Source organism: Nannospalax galili, unplaced genomic scaffold (assembly GCF_000622305.1).
Source record: "Nannospalax galili isolate Female #2095 unplaced genomic scaffold, S.galili_v1.0 scaffold24, whole genome shotgun sequence".
Taxonomy (NCBI): domain Eukaryota; kingdom Metazoa; phylum Chordata; class Mammalia; order Rodentia; family Spalacidae; genus Nannospalax; species Nannospalax galili.
Window position 1 is genome coordinate 2,106,014 of NW_008352654.1, and position 12,807 is coordinate 2,118,820.

General features: G+C 40.0%; 1 protein-coding gene across 2 annotated transcripts in view; it reads right to left on the bottom strand.

The window, feature by feature from the left end:
• Positions 1-2,329: 2,329 nt before the first annotated feature.
• Dnal1 (dynein axonemal light chain 1) overlaps positions 2,330-12,807 on the bottom strand; it is a 35,198-nt gene continuing 24,720 nt past the window's right edge. For both annotated transcript variants that reach the window (XM_008849772.3, XM_008849771.3), the window contains exons 6-8: positions 7,821-7,947; positions 5,406-5,546; positions 2,330-3,651 (exon numbers count right to left, since the gene is read on the bottom strand). In XM_008849772.3, the coding sequence (XP_008847994.1) occupies positions 3,611-3,651; positions 5,406-5,546; positions 7,821-7,947 (309 nt within the window). In that variant the 3' untranslated portion in view covers positions 2,330-3,610. The remainder of the gene's footprint in view (positions 3,652-5,405; positions 5,547-7,820; positions 7,948-12,807) is intronic.

Below are 12,807 nucleotides of genomic sequence, written 5' to 3' on the forward strand. Positions count from 1 at the left end.
ATAATGGAATTTCTAAAAGTTCAGTGTTTTTTTTAAATGTAACGCTATAAGTTTTAAAATTTCACCTACTTCATAGTTTTATGAAATCCAGTATGTCACACTGGAATAAAGATGTAGTTATTAGCTGTGTCAGAAGAGGCATCAATCACTCCACTGCACTGAATTGTGTCATTATTTATAGACACATTAGATAGCTCACATAAAGAAAACATGTGTCCAAGGGGTGAGTCTGTGGTAAAGGATCACTCAGTTTAGCAGTTTTCTCCCTTTACCAATGCTTAAATGTTCATAGTCTTAGTAAACTGATGACCTATCATAGAGAGATAGCAACTCCTCATGATAGATGCTCTGACACTCACCCCACCTCATTTTTTAAAGTGAATGATTAAATCCAACCTTCCTAGGCTGACCATCTGCTTTTCCATTTTAATCTTAAGAAAAAGCCAGGGAGAATGTTCTAAGTCTGTTTTACAAATCACCAACTCTGGGAACAAGCCAATAGTAAACACTGGTTCCTCATTCCTCCTTATTTTGCTTTCAGACCACTGGCAACAGTGTCAGAAGAAACACCTATTCAAGCAGAAAATCCTACTCAGGAGCCTCATGCAGGATAGAGCCAGGAAGCATACCAAGTTATTGATCAGTTAGGGACTGGCACACTTCTGATCACAGTCAAACTTGAAACCAGCTAACTTTCATACATGATAAATTGTACACAATATTTTTCTATATTTAATGACTGCCAAAGTCTATAAAACTTTGTGCACAATGATCCATTTTCTAAAGTACACTCAAAATATTAAGCTTTAGAGGCAAAACAAAAATCTATCACAAAGTTGGAGTTTGTTGATAGTAAGAGAGAGGTAGGTAAATAATCACTGTCCTACGATAAGCAAAGACACAAGTAATTAAAGTTGAAATCTCATTGATAAAAGTAGAAACTTCCAGCCCTGAGTTTCTAATACCACGTGAAACATGAAATAGAGCATTACAAGAGGGCAGTGCCACTGACCATTTCCATCCATGATGAGGCATGTCACTGTCTCTTAGACAATTCTAGTGGCAAATGGCTAGAGAATGAGAATGAACAGACCTTGGACAGAGGATGTCGGAGCAAAAAGCACTGGCTAACTAGGAGAGAAATTGGTGTCCTCCATCCCTTACCCGAGGGGATGTGGGCAATGTTTGGAGATATCTGTTATCACAACTGGTGAGGAGGAGCTAGTGGCATCTAAGGAGCAGAGGACAGCCTACTACGCATGGGCCCCCACAAGGCATTATGCAGTCCAAATGGACACAACGTTGACAATGAGGACCTCCAGCTCAACAGAACAAACTCCAAAAAGCAGAGAGCACAACTGCTTTCAAGGTCTGCCTAGAGGTTACAGCCATAAGCTTAGAATTAGGGAATGTAGAAAAACAAGAATTCTGATATACCAAGATCAAATTTGCTAAGAAAAATTAAAATGCCAAATTGAGTTCAGAATGCTACCATTATTTTTAAGAACAGAAGAAGTATAAGTGAACACAGAAAACTCTATTCCAAGTCGGTCAACTCTCTACTCTCAATGGCATAAACTAAATGTATTTTATATCAACTACATTTTCAGCAGTAAAAGATAACTTAAGGAATATCCTCAACTCATTCATATACACAGCCTTCTACTTTCCAACTGAATGGATTCTGGCTAAAGTTCCAGGAGCAGGGATGCACAGAGGTCATCCCAGTATTGGTGGACTGGAACTCAGAATGATTTTTGTATAAAATGGACACAGAAAAGCATATTACATTTCTTTGAGAATTACCAGATATTAGGAAACAAGGAGAAAATTTCAAATTACAGAGTTCAGAAAACACATATTCTATAAGTCAGTTCACAAATAAATTCAATGAGAAGCCATCCATTTCCTGTCAAATTCACTTCCAGACTAACATTTAGAAAGTGCAGTCATACACAGCAATGTGCAAACTACAAGTGAAAATAGCGTTCCCTCCTAGCTTACGGGCCTTCCAAATCACCAAGGAGAACGGAGGCTCCATACTGTGGCTCACAATAGAAATGCCAGCTTTGAATGTATAAGCCAGTCAGGGTAAAGGTTTCTTCTTGTTAAACAGAAAGGAAAAACTAAAAAGAAGCTTATAAGGTATTAGAGTAAGCATTCTTGTTTGGATTTTGAGTTGATTGTCAAAGCAGTGGTCCCTTTCGATTGGAATGACTCTTAGAGAAATCAAGTAATTCTTACCCAGATGATAACTGTAAATTTCTCAAACCTAGGACTACTTATGCAATCATTTAAAAAATGATTCTCCCCTTTTTCACCATGATTACATGCAAGTAGAATCTCACGGAAATGGGGGAAACAAGAACCAGTAGTCTGGTTGAGAGATTTTAGGCACAATTTGGCAGGGGCTCCTGACTTGTTTTCTGCAATATATCAGTGATTCTACAGACTTCATCAGGTATTGACAACATCTTGCATTTTCCAGAATTCTTTCCTTACATGATACATTCTAATCTCTGTACCTAACTATTGCTTTGCAATTCTGAGGTTAAGACACTGACAATGCTCCACAGAGGAGAAATCCCCACTGTCTGCCATTTGCCTGGATCCCATCCTGAAACATCTCCTCTCTTCCCTCTACACCACTTACATGATACACTTTAACTTAGATCTTCCAAAAAATATATTTCAAAATACTATCCCATTTATTTAGAGGTACCAAATTCACTCAGATATATTGAGTCTGTACCTTTATTGCCATAAAGCAAAGGTTATCAGGCTAAATCATTAAAGAATATTTTTACAAATCTCAACGGTAGATATTTAGCCTAGAGTTAATGACTACTGCTTTAAATATACAAGGAATTATAAACCAAAAAAGATGTGCATAAGCCAGGTCCAAAAGAATAACCTGATACTATGAAAGGCATGATCATGCCAATTGGGCTAGCCACTGATGGGGATCACAGTGTGACTGACTGTACATGATGACCTCAGTGGCCATTCAGGTACCAGAGTTGACAGTGTGCACATTTTTTGGAAAAACCACTAAATACAACATGAGCTAGAAAACCTCCAAGATTCTTCCTTTTTCCACTACTGTATCTAATTAGACTTGGGGCTCTTGGCTCTACGGCCACAGGTGTGCTCTAAGAGGAATGCTTCCCGCCACCACGCGGCCTTCAAATCAAAGGTGTGATACATTTGTGCTTCCGAGTTGTAAGGAGATAGACCTTCGACAGATTTGAAAGTATATCCTTTAAAATGCTTGGTCTAAACAAATACTAAGCAACAGAGAACATCTGACCTTATGCTAGTAAAAATGACTGGTCTATAAGTGTCAGTAGGCAGGGTCACATAGTGTATAATTGGGACTAAAGAAAAAAATGGGAAATTAGTACTTTCCAAAAGTGAGACTGGACTAGAGTTGCTATTACTGGTTTGAGGGAAAAACACTGAATAGGTTTTTAAAAGATGGAAGTGAGAGATACATTTTATCTTAAGAACCCTTTGTCCCCACAGAATCTTTAAAATAGACAATTATACAAAACTTATCTGTTATTCTCATGACATTTAAATAAATTAACACAATGCAGAAAATACAGCCTTAACTGTCGTCTTCCTCATCTTCTTTAATTACTGGAGTACCTAAAATGAAAAAGGAAATTATTTCTGGTCATTTCTGACAGAATGTTAAAATTCCTCTTGTTGCTGCTCTTGTTTGGGATGTAGGAAGCCTGGGTCCATAGATGACTAGGGCCTTTGTTTGAATGTGATTCTCAATACGAGTATAGTGATGAGGATGATAGGGAAAACATGCCCCACACTATGATGATGGTGGTCATTGTCACCACCATCATCATTATCTGTTGGGTATTGTCTATTTTATTCTAAGTAGTTTCCTTTCTCCCATTCAATCAAGTAGGCTGTTCAGCTGTGCACATGACTGCATTAGGGGCAGAATGGAAAGCTGAAAGAGACCACAAGACTTGCTTGCTTTTGTCTCTGAAAAGTTTTAAAATATTAAGAAGATACTGTTGGGGGCTGAGAGATGGCTCAGCGGTTAAGAACACTGACCAGTTCTTGCAGAAGAGCCGGGTTCGAATCCTAGCACCCACATGGCAGCTAACAACTGTCCATAACTCCAGCTCCAGGAGATCCGACAGCCTCTTCTGTCCTCTGAGGGCGTTGCATGACACTGATACACTTACTTACATGCAGGCATAACACTCATACACATAAAATAAAAATAATAAATAAAATATTAAAAACAAGATGCTGTTCGTAGAAAGACAGAATAATGTGAAGAAGGAGGCCCTGATTTCTGACAGCACCACTGGGAGGAGATGAGTGCCTGTATTTTACCTAAGGAGATAATCCTGTGGTCACCAAGAGCTCATTCTCAACAACAACAACAACAGCAAAGCACTTCCACAACACAAGTGTAGGCAGGGAGCAGGCAGGATGAATGCTAAAGGGGTCCTGAGAATGGGGACAATAGATATATTAGTGGTTAACCCTTGGGGACCATTGACCTATTCCTCATAAGTTGACTCCAGAATGATGGCATCATCCCAGGGAGATCTTAAGGCTGTCAGACTAGAGATATGAGTGGTAGCACATGCCTTTGATCCCAGTATTTAGGAGGCAGAGGCAGGTAAATTTCTGTTCTTTCAAGGCTTAAGCCTGGTTAGACTAATTTCTCTCTCATTCTCTCGCTCTTCTTTTTTGAGGCAGTGTCCTATTTTTGTGGTCCTGACTGGCTGGGAACTTGATAAGTACACCAGGTTGGGCTTGAACTCAAGAGATCTGCCTGCCTCTGCTGCCTAAGTGCTGGGATTAACAGATGGGTGTCACCATGCCTGGTTTCTCAGACTAAATTTCTATTCATTTATTTATTTATTTATTTATTTATTTATTTATTTATTTATTCATTTTTGTCTTTTTGAGAGAGGGTCTCCTTGTAGCCCCAGCTGGCCTGGAACTTACTTTATAGACCAGACTGGCTTTGAACTCACAGAGATCCGCCTGCCTCAGCCTCCCAAGTGCACCTCCCAAGTGCGCCACCACGACCAGCTCTATTTTTTCAAATTTATTTTATTTATGTTTTTTTGTCTTTTTGAGACAGGGTCTCCTGGTGGTCCCACATGGCCTGAAACTCACTATATAGACCAGACTGGCCTTGAACTCACAGAGATCCACTTGCTTCTGCTTCCGTACTGCTGGTATTAAAAGCGTGGGCCACCACTCCTGGCTCACACAAAATTTCTTGACAGTCCAGCTGAACTAAACTGGAAAGGTAGGGTTCAAGATCAAAACAAGCTGGGTGTGGTCATAATCCTAGGCCCAACTTTCAATTTTCAGACTGGAAAACATTTCCAAGTCAGCCCAGAGCCACTCACCATCCAGCTTTTTCAGCCTGGGCACTCTCTTGGTTGCTTCGTCAATCCAGTTGCCTTCCGCAGCATGCTTCTCTTCCAAGGGATTGCCTACAAACACCAGGTCTTCCAGGTACGGCAGTTCTGCCAGCTTTATGAATTCGGCTGCAAGTACAAAGCAAACTGTCCATGTTTCAATAAAAGTGGTAAGCCATAATCTTACAATTTTAGAGTTACAGCTCCAAATCATTAGCTTGAATTTGTGAATATTTAAGACAGTTGTTGATGATCTTGAAGAAGGATAAGGCAAATTTTACCACATGAAGTCATTCTCTGAGAAAACTATAAGCTGGGAGGGAAAATGAAGATCCAACTCTTCTACCTTTAAGGCTAGTCCAATGATAGGATGAAAAGACAGGTCAGTGTTGAAAAGGACAAGTCAGTCTCTAGTGATAGGTCCCCTCTAAGGACATATTGTTGCATTAGTGGAGACTAAGCTAAACTGCCCTGGTCTCTACCCATCCCCTCACCTCTGAATTTTCCAAGCAACTCATTCAAATCCTTATTACAGAAGTTACCATGATCTTAGAAATAATAGTTTATTAAAAACATTTTCTAGGTGTGGTGGTGCATGCCTTTAATCCCAGCACTTGGGAGGCAGAGGCAGGTGGATCTCTGTGAGTTTGAGGCCAGCCTGGTCTATACTGAGTTTAAAAAAAAGACCAAAAAATAAAAAATTCCCATGGGGCTGGAGTGATGGCTCAGCAGTTAAGAGTATTTGCTGCTCTTGCAGAGGACCTGGGTTCAATTCTTAGCACCAATATGGCAGCTCACAACCACCTGTAACTCCAATCAGGGAATCAGATACAGTATTCTGGCCTCAGTGGGCACCAGGAATGCATGTGGTTCACATACAAACAGGTAAAATACTTGCATACATTAAAAAAAAAAAAAACCAAAAAAAAAACAACTAAACTTAAAACAAAACAAAACAAAACAAAAAACTCCCCATGAAGCAGCGAAGGACTTGAGGGCTGGGACAATGACCTACTCAATGTTTGTCAAGTCTGGCACAGTTTGTGTCAGATTTTAGTACATGCTGCGGGAATAATGTATAATAAAAAGGAAAAGCAATGTAGGCATCAAATTCGTCCTCTATTCAAAGGTTATTAAATTTAAATGAATTTCTTTAGCTTTTCAATAATTTTTTTCCATGATTAACAGGACCAGAACTTATACAACTATATTCACTCCAAGCAAGTGTGTGTGTGGGGGGGGCGGTGTATACACCTGCATGTATACATGGAGACCACAGGTTGACATCAGATGTCCTCCTACCTTATTTTTTGAGACAGGGGCTCTTTAATATTTTATTTATTATTCTTCTTTTATGTGTGGGAATGTATTGCCTGCATGTATGTGAGTGCACCCGTGTTCTGCAATGCCCTCAGAGGTCAGAAGAAAGTGTCAGATCCTCTGGAACTGGAGTGATGGATAGTTGTTAGTGCTGAGTGCTGGGAATTGAACCTGGGTCCTCTGTAAGAGTAACCAGTGCTCTTAACCATTGAGCCATCTCTCCAGCACCAAGACAGGGTCTCTTAGTGAAGCTGGAGCTCACTGACTGGCCAGACTGGTTGCTCAGCAAGTCACAGGACTCCCTCCTGTCTCCAGCTCCTCAGCACTGGGTTACAGATATACAGTGCTTATGCCTAGCTTTAAAAAAAATTTTTTTTAAATTTTATTTTTATTATTTTTATTTTATGTGTATACGTGTATTGCCTGCATGTAGGTAAGTGCACCCATGTCGTGCAAAGCCCATGGAGGTCAGAAGAGGCTGTTGGATCCCCTGGGACTGGAGTTATGGACAGTTGTTAGCTGCCATGTGGGTGCTGGGATTCAAACCTGGGTCTTCTGCAAGAACAACCAGTGCTCTTAACTGCTGAGCCATCTCTCCAGCCCCTTATGCCCAGTTTTTATGTGGGTGCTGGAGACCCCAAACCAGGTCCTTATGCTTATAGAGCAAGCACTTTACCCACTGAGTCATCTCCCAGCCCTAAGTAAATATTCAATATACTTCATGTATGTAAAATTGGAAATTCCTTATTGTATGAAATCCACAAAAAATTCAACAATTTTTTTAAAGCAAAAAATAAAAAATTAAAAAATAAAAAAATCAAACAACCTGGAAATTCCTCCAGCTATTCCTCTCTGCTTAGAAATAAAGATTCTTATTTTGTGTATTTCCCCTTAATTGGGTATTTTCTTTTCTCTGTTTTGGTTTGTTTTGAGATACAGACTCATTATGTAGCCCAGGCTGGCCTCAACCTCACACTTATCCTGCCTCAGCTCCCAGTATTGGAATTGATTACCAGCCCAGCTCTTGTTGGCTGTTTTCTATACACAGGAGTAGGAGGCTTGCAAGCACTGCCCTCAGCTTACCCCAATCTTTTACCAGGTTGTTAGACATGTAGAGAATCTTCAGTTTCTTCATTACATGGATCCCTTTCAGCTTCTCGATGAAATTGTAGGATATCCACAGTTCTTCTAATGTGTCTCCTACTGCTTCCTGAAAAAGAAAGCAATCCGATTGATTTATACGCTTAGTTTTTTTAAAGCTTTTGTATCTGTCTCCTTCCCTAAAGACAAAAAGACTGGCTTTTTTGAGGGGAGGGGGGAATCTTTTTGAGAAACAGTTTCCCAAGATGGCCTGGAACTCATTATGTAGACCAAGCTGGTCTTGAACTCACAGAGATCTGCCTGCCTCTGCCTCCTGAGTGCTGGGATTAAAGGGGTATGGCACCACGCCCAGCTATAAAGACTGGCTTTTAAAGAGAACTGAGACCCGCCTGTCCACTTGGTGAAGAGTTGAGCACTGTGCAGTTCGTTTCTTGTTAGGAATAACACAGAACATTCCTTTCCCCTTACTGAATGTTCTGTTCTCTGACTGCTTCATGGAATGCTTTTCCCAAGGAACATTCTTCAAGAACAGCTCCTAAAATCACTAAGAGGAAAAAATATCTTATCACTTCATTGAATGATAGTTTCAAATTACTTTCTTTTTTAAAAGATATTTTATGGGGCTAGAGAGATGGCTCTGCAGTTAAGAGCACTGGCTGTTCTTGCAGAAGACCCAGGCTTGAATCCTAGCACCCATATGGCAGTTAACAACTGTCTATAACTCCAGTTCCAGAAGATTTGATGCCATTTTCTGACTTTCTTGGGCACTGCAGAACACAGGTGCACTTACCTACATGCAAGTAATACACTCATACACAGAACATAAAAATAATATTTTTAAAAATAAAATAAAATATTATAATAAATAAAGTGTATTGCCTGAATGTAGGTAGGTGCACCTGTGTCCTGCAGTGTCTATGGAAGTCAGAAGTGGGCATCAGATCCCTTGGAACTGGAGCTACAGATTGTTGTTAGCCGCCATGTGGGTGCTAGGAATCAAACCTGGCTCCTCTAGAAGAGCAGCCGGTGCTCTTAAACACTGAGTCATTTCTCCAGCCTCCTCAAATTACTTTCTTATAGACAATGGTATTTGGTCCTGAGAAAATTTAAAGAAGTTAATGTATATTATATAGGAATTTTTCTGAGAGCCCATTGATAATAGTGCAAGAGTTAGCACTAAAATTCATGGTTTTCCCAACATCTGTTAGAAAAAAAAATTTAAGCATAAAAAGGTTTTAATCCCAGCCCTTGGGAGACAGAGACAGGTGGATCTCTGTGAGTTCGATGCCAGCCTGGTCGACATAGCAAGTTCCAGAGCAGCTGGGGCAACTAAGTAGACCCTGTCTCAAAAAGATTTAAAAAAAAAAAATTGAAAGAATTTTTTCCCCAAGCCTCAGACAAGGAAGTTTATTAGTAAGGAGACATATGAAAAGGTGGCTGTGCTGCTTCTCTGTCCTCTTGTTCTAGTCCTGCCCTTGCCCAGCCAGCCAGCCAGTCTTTGCAGATGTCCATGCACATCTGGGCTTGGCACCCAGACTTGATGCTCTGAGTGCTCATGCTGTCTCTAGTCTATTCCACAAGTGTCTCAATGTCAGGGTGGGAAGGAGCCTCAGAAACTCATAGAGTCCGGCTTTTTCCAAAAGCACCCTTCCTGGATAAGACCATATTCAGTGTTTCAAAGTTAGGGGTGGAAGCTGCCTACTACATAGCACTACTTTCCATGAGGGTGGTCAAATATCCCTGAATTTGAAAGAATTTTATATTGCAAGTGGCTCTTAAGATATCAGAGTCCACCATTACCATTTTGGCTTATTTGTCCTGTCTGTCTATCTATCTATCATCTGTCTATCTGTCTGCCTCAGTAGCCATCCTTCAAATTCATATTAGTACTCTGAGTGTGTGTGTATGTATGCATGCAAGTGCATATGTACACTCATGCATAATCAGAAGACAATCTCAGGTGTTGTTCCTTAGGAGCGACCCACCTTGTTTTTTCATTCTGTTCTTTTTCCCTTCTCCTTCTCTTCCCTTCCCTCCCCTCCCTTCCCTTCCTCCCCCCTCCCCTCCCCCTTTTCTCCTTTCTTCCTTCGTTTCTCCTCTCTGTCTCTCTCTGTCTCTCTGTCTCTCTCTCTGTCTCTGTCTCTCTCTCTCTGTCTCTCTCTGTCTCTCTGTCTCTCTCTCTGTCTCTGTCTCTCTCTCTGTCTCTCTAGGATCTGGATATGTATCCCTGGCTGGCTTGGAACTTTATAGACTAGGTGGCCTCAAACTGCCTCTGCCCATGGAGTACTGGGACCACCTTATTTTCTCAGTGTCTCTCATTGGTTTGGGGATTACTAATGCAAGCCCCAGGGATCCTCCCATCTCTATCCTTCCCAGTCTGGGATTATAAACACACACTACCACACCAAGCTTTTGATGTGGGTTTTGGGGATCAAACAAAATTTCTTGTGTGACACACACTTTACCAACTGAGCCATCTCTTCAGCCCTCATCATTTTGATATATAAAATTCAGTTTTAAAGCTTGGTCTTTTCTATTATAGCATAAAAATTATATTATATTGCTTCTTAAATTTTAGATATAATCAATAGTTGCACAAAGATTTTCAGTAGACAAATATAATAACTTTCTTTTTTCATTTTATTTATTTATTTATTTGGTCTTTTTGAGTCAGGGTCTTGCTGCATCACTGTAGCCCCAACTGGCCTGGAATTTGCTATGTAGACCAGGCTGGCCTTAACTCACAGAGATCCGCCTGCCTCTGCCTCCCAAGTGCTGGGACTAAAGGCATATGCCACCACGTCAGGCCCTAATTACTTTTTTAAAAAAGTACTGGACAGTATTGACTAGATACGCAACCCCTTCTATTTGTGTGTCACTCCCCTCCCCCAACTCACAACAATTTATCTCCATTCACATGGTGGTCTATGGTGGGCCCAGGTTTAAATTTGGGCAATTGTCGCTTAAAGGAAAGGGAAAGAGAGCAATATACTTAATGTATTTTCCATAATGGCAGAACAAAGGAAATTTGTGATTTAACCATGTTCTCTAGACTAATTTTCTGTCATCTCCTAAAGGATCAAATTATGATATCTTTTACAGCAAACAGTACTAGTCTTCAGATAATTTAAATTTCATTACACACATTCACACCGCCTTGGATCCCCACCCCTCTCATGTCATCTCAACTCCCACAGTTCATCTAGTTTCAGTTTCCAAGTACAAAAAACAATACTTTTGTTGTTGTTGCTGTTGTTGATTTCGTTTGAGACAGAGGAGTCTCACTATATAGCTCTAGCCGGCCTGGAACTTGTTATGTAGAATAGGCTGGCCTCAAACTCAAAGATCCGCCTTCCTCTGCCTCCCAAGTGCTGGGATTAAAGAGGTATGCCAACATGCCAGAAACAATACTTTCAAAGGAAATTTTTTAATCACACCGCCTTGGATCCCCACCCCTCTCATGTCTCCAAATTTACAAAGTGGGAGCAGAAAAAAATACTTGTCCAATACTGATCAGAAGATTTAGGCCTCAGCTAGCTTGTAGCTAAGTGGTGGAGCTTGGGCATATCATGCATCATGTCCTGGGTTCAATTCCTAGCATCACCTTATGAGTACTGAAATCATGAGTGCCATGTTAGAGGCTATGGGCGTAGGAAGGGTTTAATCAGGTTCTGGAAGCCTCTCAATTTTGGACCATATAATAACGGGTCATTCTTATTGTTTCATTTGTATAAAGTAAGGAATTCAGATACTACAGCATTTCTTATAACTCTGAGGAGGTGTGATTTCTAAATACTTAAGTTCTTGTGGCTGATTGTATAAAATAAATAGCCTTTTTTTCTTAGAAGTATTGGTGCTTGAACCTAGGGTCTGACACAAACTAGGCAAGTGCTCTACCCCTGAACTACAGCCCCAGCTAAAATAAATAGTTTTATCTCATATACCATTAGTTGTTAAAGAAAACTATCTCATTTACCATAGCAATAAAAACTATAAATTACTTAGGAATACATTTTTGCTCAAGGAATATTGACAGCCTTATAAGAATTAAAGCTTTTAATTCTATTGAAGAACAACAAAACTGAATAAATCTTCTTGTACAGAAATATTCATTGCTATAAAGATGTAAATTCTTGCAAATAAATCTATAAATTTAATGCATTTCTATAAGACTTCCAAAAGGAGCTTATGTTTATGAATGTGAAAAGTGATTCTTAAATTTCTACAGAGTAAATGCCCAAGAAAAGCCACAATATTTTGAAAAGGAGAGGACCTGTCCTAATAGAAATAAAGAATATTATAAAGTTAAAGAAAATGAAAGCAGCAGACACAGAGCTGGGATTTATAAAGGACCAAAAAAGTAAGAGGAAACTAGACAAGCAGGGACTCATCTGTGCATATACAAGAGTTCAGCAAGTGGCATTTTCAAACAGTAGGAAGAGACTTTTTAATTTTTGGTCTTATTTTTTTTGAGATGGGGTCTCCCTGTAGCCCCAGCTGGACTGGAACTCACTATGTAGACCAGGCTGGCCTCAAAGTCATAGAGATCCACCTGCCTCTGCCTCTCAAGGCATGTGCCACCATGTCTGGCTAGGAAGAGACTTTTCAATAAATGGCTAGCCATTTAGAGAAAGAGAAAGAATACCTGATCCTTAGACACATGCAAAAATAAACTCCAGATGGATTAGACATGTAAATTGTGTGTGTGTTTGTGTGTGTGTGTGTGTGTGTGTGTGTGTGTTTGGTGTATATGCACCTGTGCGTGTGGAGGCCAGAGGTCAATGTTGGATGTCTTTCTTTGCTCTTCATTTTTGTTGTTTTGTTTTGTTGAGACAGGGTTTTATTATATACTCCAGGCTGGCCTTGAACTTGTAGATATTTGCTTTTGTCTGCTTCTGAGTGCTGGGATTAATAGTGTGTACCACTACACTCATTTTCCACCTAATTTTTTTTGTTTTTATTTATTTAT